Genomic DNA, 11,340 nt, shown 5'->3' on the forward strand with positions numbered 1-11,340 from the left:
TAACGCTCTCCTGCTGGTCCAGTTGCCCCTAACTGCCCTCCCCTGCCGGCCTGGTCCCCCCCAACTGCCCTCCCTCCCCTGCCGGCCTGGTTGCACCTAACTGCCCTCCCCTGCTGGCCATCTTGTGACCACATGGGGGCAGCCATCTTGTGTGAGGGCATGACAGTCAATTTGCATATTACCTCTTTATTATGTAGGATGACTTAGCTGTGCAGAGGATGCAAATGGTATAAGAATCAGGGTGAAATTTAGTTGAAAAGTCTTATCACTTTATTCTTCTCTTTTCTATGGCATTTTCCTTTTACTGGTAATAGACCACAAAAATGGGAGGATGGTAGGCTATCCATGTAGACTGCTTGTTTCTTAGCCTTTACATTTTATTGGCTATTTTTCTATTTATTCACTTCTCTTGGGACACTGATTCTTTTCCCAATAATTTTTCCATTTATATAAAAACAAATGTTCGCAAATACTTACAAATATTTTTAAATGTCTGCTCTAAACGGAAGTGCTCCTTAAAATCTGTATTATGCTTTATCCTAAGTTCACCCAGAGATTATGGAGAAGTTGCATGGAAAAGACTACATTTTTAAGTTTAGCAATAAATGTAGAATTTGAAACAGGGAAAAGGTAACAACTTTTTTCAACCTCCTTAAAAGTCACAAAATACCAAAAATACTGTGTTTTAGCCTTGCTATTCACTAAATGTGAGATCAATGAATTCATGGACAATTTTCATTTGGTAACAATGAGATTTTTATTGGAAACACTATACATTTTTTAGCATTTTTTAAATATATTTTATTGATTTTTTACAGAGAGGAAGGGAGAGGGATAGAGAGTTAGAAACATCGATGAGAGAGAAACATCGATCAGCTGCCTCCTGCACACTCCCCACTGGGAATGTGCCCACAACCAAGGTACATGCCCTTGACCGGAATCGAACCCGGGACCCTTGAGTCCGCAGGCCAATGCTCTATCCACTAAGCAAACTGGTCAGGGCATTTTTTAGCATTTTAAGGCCATTTAAGTATCAGTGAGTATTGAACTAAAGTATGTATAATCTTTCTGATGCCCCTCAAAGACTTAATTTTCGGCTTTGGGGTAAAAGAGCTTGCCTCTGACTTGAAATCTCTATTAATAAATATTTTTTGTGAGGTTCCCTGATATGAAGAAAGAGAAAGGATGCGGTCAAATAAAAGTTAAACTTTGTAATGTCTTATTTCTCTTCTTCCTATTAACTCCCTCCAGCTCTGCCAGTGAATACCACATTTCAATCACGGCCAACGAGACTGTCCCTGAAGTGATCAATTCCACTGAGGACATTGGGAATGAAATTAATATCTTCTACTTGGTAAGAACTCGCCTTTACATTAGTATTGTAAGGATTTATTTGCACATTTGTAAATTGAATGGAAGTGTTAACAGACACGCAGAAACATTTTGGTTCACCAGTTTCTATATAGCAACTCAAGGGGCCAAAGAGCCGCATGTGGCTCGCGAGCCGCAGTTTGCCGACCACTGTCTTAAAGTAATGTTCTTTATTTCAACAATTTTTTTCTGGAATTGTTCATAGCGTTGGAAAATGACAAAGAAAAAAATTAATTCTGGTTTTTCTTGCGTCAGGATCCTATGGGGGAGTGGAGGGTGCAGGACCGCGTGTGGTTGGCCTGGTGTGCATGATCGCCAACATCAGGCACCCGGTTTGGGGCTTGTCTATGATGCCGGTTCTCTGTTCAGCATCACACACCAACTGCAATCCTTTCGGGGGTTCAGAGCGTCACCCACCTGCGGGCAGGGAAGGCCCGCCGTCCGTGTGGCTGGACGGGGCGCTGCGGGGGGAGAAGGTCACGCCTCTGCTTCCCCACAGGTCAGGAGAAGCGGGCAGTTCCCGATGCCAGAGCTCAGGCTGACCGTGTCCTTCCCCAACCTGACGGCAAAGGGCTTTCCTGTGCTGTACCCACGCCGGTGGGCCTCGTCCGACGTAAGTCCCGGCCCGCGGGTTGTGCCACGCTGCTCCCTTCTCCGTCGTGTTTACAGCTTCCTGTTCCGTGGGCCCCTGTGACGGAGAACTTTACCAGAGGAGCGTGGGGAGGCACTTGGAACCATTGTAAATACCAGGAACTTCCCCCGTGAGCAGGTGTATTCCTTCCCTGCAGCTGCTGGGGTGACAGATCGCCCTGAACTGGGTGGCTCAGGACAGCAGCAATGTGTCCCCTCACCACTGGACGCCTGGGTCTGCCACTGGGTGTGGGCAGCGCTGGTTCTTTCCAGAGGCTGGAGGGGGGGTATGGCGGGGAGGGGGGGTGTCCCTCCCTGACTCCTAGACCCTGGCGTCCCTCACCTGTGGCGGCGTAACCCAGGCTCTGCCTTGTCTTCCCTTTCCTGTCTCCGCACAAGCACGCTCACCAGTGGGTTGGGAGCCCCGCTAAATCCAGGGTGATCTCAGCTGACATCATTATTCACCCTCTCAGCCATGCACCTATTTCCCAGCGCCCAGGTCTGGGGCTCGGGCGTGTCATCTGGGGTCACTAGCCAATCAGAGAGGGTTTCAGATAACTCATCTTCAACTTGTGCCTGAAATGTTTGTTACACCTTTAATGTATTGGAGGTGCTCAAACTAAAAGAGACTTCTTTTTAAATAATATATATATATAATTTTATTGAGTTCAGAGAGAAAGGGACAGGGAGAGAGAAACAATGATGAGAGAGAGCCCTTGATCGGGTGCCTCCTGCCTGCCCCCCACTTGGGGATCAAGCCTGAAACCCGGGCACGTGTCCTGGTTCATAGGTCCACACTCGTCCTCCAAGCCACGCCTGCCAGGCAGGTATCACATGTTTTAAAAATTCTCGCAGCACCCCAGCGTGCCCTGGCACCCCGGCAGAGAACCGCTGGCTCATGGGATAGTGAGTTCTACCAGCAGCCAACCGTCCTTTTCCGTTCCATCCTCGCCACGATCTGTTACAATTCAGAAGTGGCTCAGAAACAGGGGTGCTGCCTGGAGGTGGGTGGAGCACCGCACACGTGCGCGGGTGATAACTGCCTGTCGCTCACGGCCCCTTCGTGTCATCGCACGGATGCGTGTCCCTCCGCCAGCTCGCGCCGCCTGCTAAAGCCTGTCTTCCTCTCCTAGAACGCAGACTGCCGGCCCAGGGACCTCCAGGACCCTCTCGGCATCAGCGCAGGGAAGAGGACGGTCACACTCACGTCAGAAGATTTCAAGCCAGACACGATGCTGGTAAAGTCGGGAAACCAGACAAGCGCTCCCCCACCCCACGCCGCATGCCTGCCCGGGGAGAGAGTCCGTGTGCACGGAAATCATCTGCCACAGACAGCTGTCACCCCTGTCTTCCAGTGCCGCGAGCACTAATGCCCACCTCTGCCCTCCCGCAGGACTGCAGCACCTGCCGACTCGCCACCATCACCTGCAGCCTGGCCCCCGCTGACGTGAGCCAGGTCAACGTGTCGCTGGTCCTGTGGAAGCCCACGTTCCTAAAGGTGAGTGGCCGCGTCGCTCCGTGAAGTGGTCGTGCTGACAGACGCCGGGCCTTCCTTAGCGTGTGCAGCGCGGAGGCCTCGTGGGAAGCCCCCCAGATGGGCCTTTGAAAGGGTGCGGTCCGAGCCCAGCTCTGCTAACCAGCCACCGCGTCTCGCTTTCCTTGTCTCACCTTCAGGGCCCCTCCCAGTGTCTGCGTCTCCCCGCCTCCTCATCCTCGTCCTTTGCCTCTCAGAAGATAAACGCCTTGTAACGCCATTTCTTCATAGTGTAGAACTCACTCAGAGTCAAAGGCTTATGGAGAGACAGTGCTTGACATGTTAACAGAGAATAGCGCTAACATGTATGACGCATTGACTGTATTAAATCAGACCATCTCTGTCTATAGCGATAGCTAAATAAGTAGATACACACATTTATTATCATATATATATATATATATATTTGAAGAACTTTTTATCGCTAGCCCACCCCTGCCCCCCACCCTAGCCTTCACCCCCTTATTGCCTGTGTCCATGGGATATGCATATGAAGTCAAGTACATCTGACAGCAAACTACTTTAGAACTTAGTCCACTGTCTTTTGTAGTATTTGTTTCTCTCTTGGAAGTATTTGGCTCATTATATGAAATTTCCATTTTTGCACTTGATCATACTAAGTTGCTATTTTTGCAAGTCACAAATTGTCCAATGTTGGCTATTTGATGTCTAATCCTGAACACACCCCTCTATACACCTCGTCATTGGAGCGTAGCTATTTCACGCCTCACTATGCAAAGGGGGGGCAGGGTTTGAGGCTTGTTTTGCTAAGGGTGCACCTGAACAGAGGTGATTTAGACCACGCTCCCGCTCTCTGACAAGGCTCCGAGTGACGACGTGAGCGCAGGGAGGAAGGGTGGGGACACAGCCATCGCTCACTACCACCTGTTCCACTTGGATGTTAGCAAAACCCGCGTCTCTCTTCTCTCAGGAGCGGGCTGGGCGGCGAAGGGGGCACCTGGACGGCAGCGGGAGAAGGGTTGCCTCTGGGTGGGGGGCCACCGTGCGACATGCAGACGGTGTGTCGTAGAAACGTACGCGCGAAACCGACACAATCCTTTTCACCAATGTCACCCCCACAAATTTCGTGTAAAAATCTGTTATTTGGAAATAAGATCAAACTTACGGAAAGTTGCACCAAAGAAGTGCAGCACTCGCAGGCCCAGCTCTCGCTGCGATGAGCCTCACACACATATGGCAAGTGAGTCCTGTTTGCTTTGCAGATGCGTGTTTCCAGCTTGAATCTCACCGTCAGGGCGGAGCTTCGGAGTGAGAACGCGTCGCTGGTGCTCAGCCCCAGCAGCCGGCACAGAGAGGTGAGTGGGCTCCTTCGGAAACATTGTCGTCCTGCCCAAGTGGTGACCTGCTGTGCGGCCTTCGCTCAGAGCCCGGCAGTGACTAGTCCCGCTCCCCGGGGGCGGCAGACACTTTTGCTTCAAATTGTACTTGATCCACCTCAAGTGTGAGTCCAGCCTCATTCTTCTTAGTGAGAAACGGGGGGCTGGGCCCGGGGGGGGGGGGGCATGGCGTGTGCCGTTAACGCGCCACCTCTGACTCCACCGCTTCCAACTCTCCCCGTCAGTCGATGTGTTTATTTTCACCGCGATGACGAATAAGGCATCTGTGACTCCCGCCTGAACACGGACGGGTAGACCGCACGGCGCCTGCGGGCAGGTGCGGAGAGCAGCGCCTGTACAGAGAGGGTCTCCCCTCTTCCTCGCCGGGAACACCTGCCATTTCCCAGTTTCCCTCTAGTCACCGGGGCCCTTGGAGCAGGAAGGGAGCCTTAGTCCCGCGCACACACTCGGGCCTGAGCCCTTGGCGACAATGACAGGCTTGAGATGCCCCTCGGGCCCCGTGGCTAAGCGAGGCTGAAGCGTTGGCTACAGATGTGGGTCCTTCAGCATCACTCCCTCCCGTCACGGACGGCTGGGCTGTGCCGTGGGGCTTGCTATCAAGTCGCTTCGGAAGCTGCCTCATGTTCAGATGTTTTAACATTTCGTGTTTCAAAGTATTATTTTAAATAACTTAAATGTCAATGACCTCATAAATATTCGCCTTCAAAGAATGTTTGGGTACAACACATAGAACATATGCATAGAACATGTGCCTACTGTATACGCAAGTGCTGAGCGGATAGATGCGGGCTTGTCCCCCACACGGGGGAGTCCGAATTTCACAGTGAGCGCCCGCCAAAAAGTGTATTGTGTGCATTCTAATGGAAAAGTGTACGTTTGATTTCTAAATGTGTTTCGTTAACATTTTTAGAATTAGCTTCTTTCCCCTCGGTGTTACTTTAAAATCCCCCGTGGTGCTCTTTATTGCACATTTTTCCCTGAAGAAAAATGTCCCTCAATTGTTAGCGTTACTCAGTGACCATCTTGCAGTTGTGTGACCTGGGAGCAGGCCCGGTCCCACCCGGCTTTGGTTCGTGTCTGAATCTTGGAGAGTTCTTTGAGCCGCGGTGCCTGTCTGATGGGCGGCCAGTGTGCGGACCCCTCCCCGGCCGGCTTCCCCCCCCTCCGCTCTCTGGGGGAAGCACTAGAGCTGGTCCCTGGGGAAGGCACAGGCAGAAGCTTGAGCGGCTGTTAGTCGTCCATATCCACCCTCGATGTTTTTCTCAGAAACCGAGGGGGTGGGACGGGCAGAGCAGGGTCGTGGAGGTGGGAGTCACAGGGAGACCTGAGGAGCCGGACCTCAAGCAGCCGCCCTCCCCCAGGTTCACTTCGGCTTAGACCTAACTCACGGGCTCTGACTCGGTCACAGGGAGACACTGTCATGAGGAGACACGGTCACGGGGAGACTCAGCCACTGGGAGACACGGTCACGGGGAGACACGGTCACGGGCCGAGGGGGTGACGGGCAGAGCAGGGTCGTGGAGGTGGGAGTCACAGGGAGACCTGAGGAGCCGGACCTCAAGCAGCCGCCCTCCCCCAGGTTCACTTCGGCTTAGACCTAACTCACGGGCTCTGACTCGGTCACAGGGAGAGACTGTCATGAGGAGACACGGTCACGGGGAGACTCAGCCACTGGGAGACACGGTCACGGGGAGACACGGTCACGGGGAGACACGGTCGCGGGGAGACACGGTCACGGGGAGACACGGTCGCGGGGAGACAGGGTCGCGGGGAGACACGGTCACGGGGAGACAGGGTCACGGGGAGACACGGTCGCGGGGAGACACGGTCGCGGGGAGACAGGGTCACGGGGAGACACGGTCACGGGGAGACACGGTCGCGGGGAGACAGGGTCGTGGGGAGACACGGTCACGGGGAGACACGGTCGCGGGGAGACAGGGTCGCGGGGAGACACGGTCACGGGGAGACAGGGTCACGGGGAGACACGGTCGCGGGGAGACACGGTCGCGGGGAGACAGGGTCACGGGGAGACACGGTCACGGGGAGACACGGTCGCGGGGAGACAGGGTCGTGGGGAGACACGGTCACGGGGAGACACGGTCGCGGGGAGACAGGGTCGCGGGGAGACACGGTCACGGGGAGACAGGGTCACGGGGAGACACGGTCGCGGGGAGACACGGTCGCGGGGAGACAGGGTCACGGGGAGACACGGTCACGGGGAGACACGGTCGCGGGGAGACAGGGTCGTGGGGAGACACGGTCACGGGGAGACACGGTCGCGGGGAGACAGGGTCGCGGGGAGACACGGTCACGGGGAGACAGGGTCACGGGGAGACACGGTCGCGGGGAGACACGGTCGCGGGGAGACAGGGTCACGGGGAGACACGGTCACGGGGAGACACGGTCGCGGGGAGACAGGGTCGTGGGGAGACACGGTCACGGGGAGACACGGTCGCGGGGAGACAGGGTCGCGGGGAGACACGGTCACGGGGAGACAGGGTCACGGGGAGACACGGTCGCGGGGAGACACGGTCGCGGGGAGACAGGGTCACGGGGAGACACGGTCACGGGGAGACACGGTCGCGGGGAGACAGGGTCGTGGGGAGACACGGTCACGGGGAGACACGGTCGCGGGGAGACAGGGTCGCGGGGAGACACGGTCACGGGGAGACAGGGTCACGGGGAGACACGGTCGCGGGGAGACACGGTCGCGGGGAGACAGGGTCACGGGGAGACACGGTCACGGGGAGACACGGTCGCGGGGAGACAGGGTCGTGGGGAGACACGGTCACGGGGAGACACGGTCGCGGGGAGACAGGGTCGCGGGGAGACACGGTCACGGGGAGACAGGGTCACGGGGAGACACGGTCGCGGGGAGACACGGTCGCGGGGAGACAGGGTCACGGGGAGACACGGTCACGGGGAGACACGGTCGCGGGGAGACAGGGTCGTGGGGAGACACGGTCACGGGGAGACACGGTCGCGGGGAGACAGGGTCGCGGGGAGACACGGTCACGGGGAGACAGGGTCACGGGGAGACACGGTCGCGGGGAGACACGGTCGCGGGGAGACAGGGTCACGGGGAGACACGGTCACGGGGAGACACGGTCGCGGGGAGACAGGGTCGTGGGGAGACACGGTCACGGGGAGACACGGTCGCGGGGAGACAGGGTCGCGGGGAGACACGGTCACGGGGAGACAGGGTCACGGGGAGACACGGTCGCGGGGAGACACGGTCGCGGGGAGACAGGGTCACGGGGAGACACGGTCACGGGGAGACACGGTCGCGGGGAGACAGGGTCGTGGGGAGACACGGTCACGGGGAGACACGGTCGCGGGGAGACAGGGTCGCGGGGAGACACGGTCACGGGGAGACAGGGTCACGGGGAGACACGGTCGCGGGGAGACACGGTCGCGGGGAGACAGGGTCACGGGGAGACACGGTCACGGGGAGACACGGTCGCGGGGAGACAGGGTCGTGGGGAGACACGGTCACGGGGAGACACGGTCGCGGGGAGACAGGGTCGCGGGGAGACACGGTCACGGGGAGACAGGGTCACGGGGAGACACGGTCGCGGGGAGACACGGTCGCGGGGAGACAGGGTCACGGGGAGACACGGTCACGGGGAGACACGGTCGCGGGGAGACAGGGTCGTGGGGAGACACGGTCACGGGGAGACACGGTCGCGGGGAGACAGGGTCGCGGGGAGACACGGTCACGGGGAGACAGGGTCACGGGGAGACACGGTCGCGGGGAGACACGGTCGCGGGGAGACAGGGTCACGGGGAGACACGGTCACGGGGAGACACGGTCGCGGGGAGACAGGGTCGTGGGGAGACACGGTCACGGGGAGACACGGTCGCGGGGAGACAGGGTCGCGGGGAGACACGGTCACGGGGAGACAGGGTCACGGGGAGACACGGTCGCGGGGAGACACGGTCGCGGGGAGACAGGGTCACGGGGAGACACGGTCACGGGGAGACACGGTCGCGGGGAGACAGGGTCGTGGGGAGACACGGTCACGGGGAGACACGGTCGCGGGGAGACAGGGTCGCGGGGAGACACGGTCACGGGGAGACAGGGTCACGGGGAGACACGGTCGCGGGGAGACACGGTCGCGGGGAGACAGGGTCACGGGGAGACACGGTCACGGGGAGACACGGTCGCGGGGAGACAGGGTCGTGGGGAGACACGGTCACGGGGAGACACGGTCGCGGGGAGACAGGGTCGCGGGGAGACACGGTCACGGGGAGACAGGGTCACGGGGAGACACGGTCGCGGGGAGACACGGTCGCGGGGAGACAGGGTCACGGGGAGACACGGTCACGGGGAGACACGGTCGCGGGGAGACAGGGTCGTGGGGAGACACGGTCACGGGGAGACACGGTCGCGGGGAGACAGGGTCGCGGGGAGACACGGTCACGGGGAGACAGGGTCACGGGGAGACACGGTCGCGGGGAGACACGGTCGCGGGGAGACAGGGTCACGGGGAGACACGGTCACGGGGAGACACGGTCGCGGGGAGACAGGGTCGTGGGGAGACACGGTCACGGGGAGACACGGTCGCGGGGAGACAGGGTCGCGGGGAGACACGGTCAGCAGGACAATAAAAAGCCCGTCGGGCGACACATTCGCCAAAACTCCTTTATGGGTGGGCTTGGCACGTGTGCATTTTCCTGTGTGAAATTAGACCCGGTTTGTGAAAAATAAACAGATGAAGCACATTAGAATTACCAGTAAAATAACACTTGCTCAGGGTTTTATATCCAAACCCCATGGCGGCAGGCACTCCCGCCTACGTGGATGCTGCCGTGATGGCGCGCTGAGGTCTGTGACCGTCTAGACCAGTGATGGCGAACCTATGACACTCGGCGTGTCAGCATTTTGAAAAACCCTAACTTAACTCTGGTGCCGTGTCACATATAGATATATTAAAAAAAAAAATGCTGACACGCCGAGCTCACAAGGTTCGCCATCCCTGCCCTAGAGCGTGTTCCATTCTCCCCGAGTTACAGTCCCCGCTGCCTCGGGCCTGCGGGTCGCAGACAGTCCGGTCCGCTCTGTGCGGCTCTGGAGGACGGGCTTGTCATTGGGGTGACAGTGAGTGCGACGCGGTGGAGCTGTGGGTAGATGAGGGCGTTTCCCGTTGAGCCCAGCGCCTCCCGGGGCAGCCAGGAGCTGAGTACCTTGTGTGGCAGGAGGTGCAGCCGGGGACGCAGCTTGCGGAGTCCTGAAAGCTGTTCCCCGCGTCCCCAACCTGCGCCCCCCTTTCCAGCTCGCGATCCAGGTGTCCAAGGACGGGGTGCCGGGCCCCGTGCCACTCTGGGTCATCCTGCTGAGCGCCTTCGCCGGCCTCCTGCTGCTGCTGCTGCTCATCCTGGGCCTGTGGAAGGTGAGCCGCCCCCCACCCCGCCCCCCGCCTCTCCATCCCTGGTGTCCGCACGGTGCCATACGGTGCCACTCGGCAGTGGAAAACCCTGGAAGCAGAGCCGAGGCAAAGGAGAAAGAAAAGTGCATCTCAAACATCCCATTTTTGTAAAAGAAAAAAAAAAGATCCAAAAATCAAGGAGGGTCCCTTTAGAGCAGGCGGGACCTTCTCTCTGCCAAGGGCCGGTGGGATATTCATGACATCCTCCGAGAGCCGTTCAGAATGATCGACTTAAAAATTAGCCCGTCCAACACGTAATTCACTCACCCCGATGCCTTGGCAGGGCCAGGCCAAACGATTTCTCAGGCCTTATATGGCCCGCGGGCCGGACGTTCCCCACCCCTGCTCTAGCGGTTGGGACTATAGGGAATGTGTGTGTGTGTGTGTGTGTGTGTGTGTGACACTGGGCATTTTACTCTACGTGTACATGTCTTTCATAAGCAGAGAAGAAGGTACACTCTCTTGCAGAAGGAAAGCAAAGGGTGGGTTGCCATGTCCCTTTAAGGATATGTATGCAGTGGAATCATGGTTAAGATACACCTTATCCTAATCACACCCTTCTATATATCCTAAAAATCAAACGCTTACTTAACGTATAAACAGATATGTTACATGTTATGCCATGGTTTCGTGCCTGGCTGAGAGGTGAGGATTTTAGTAATTAGTGGACAGAAGGGAAATCTTTGAGATTCACAGACTCCTATTTCAAATCCTCTTGTAACACTGGTAACACCTGTTTTCTGCGGGTAGAGCCCTGTGTTTACCCAGATGTTGTGCTTAAACGGAGGTAGGCAGATTTTAAAACTCTTAATGTTTCATTTTTAAAGAAGCAGAACTGAGATGATAGCTTTTAAGATAAATTTAATAGAGAATAAAATCCCATAGAAAGTTGAATTTAATATTTTCCAAACTTAACATCAACTTGGCATTTACCCTATATTCAACCAATTGCGTTGTTAAATAGATAAACTGTATTAAAAATACAGATTGTGGATACATATCCATTTTTCTCCCCCCC

At 56.9% G+C, this 11,340-nt stretch overlaps 1 protein-coding gene across 1 annotated transcript in view; it reads left to right on the forward strand.

Annotated features, from left to right (window-relative positions):
- Positions 1-11,340, forward strand: part of ITGA1 (integrin subunit alpha 1) — a 100,413-nt gene that overhangs the window by 87,603 nt on the left and 1,470 nt on the right. The window contains exons 24-29 of the mRNA XM_015562608.1: positions 1,252-1,354; positions 1,871-1,984; positions 3,135-3,239; positions 3,395-3,499; positions 4,759-4,851; positions 10,170-10,286. Of these exons, the coding sequence (XP_015418094.1) occupies positions 1,252-1,354; positions 1,871-1,984; positions 3,135-3,239; positions 3,395-3,499; positions 4,759-4,851; positions 10,170-10,286 (637 nt within the window). The remainder of the gene's footprint in view (positions 1-1,251; positions 1,355-1,870; positions 1,985-3,134; positions 3,240-3,394; positions 3,500-4,758; positions 4,852-10,169; positions 10,287-11,340) is intronic.

Source organism: Myotis davidii, unplaced genomic scaffold (genome assembly GCF_000327345.1).
Source record: "Myotis davidii unplaced genomic scaffold, ASM32734v1 scaffold496, whole genome shotgun sequence".
Lineage (NCBI taxonomy): Eukaryota > Metazoa > Chordata > Mammalia > Chiroptera > Vespertilionidae > Myotis > Myotis davidii.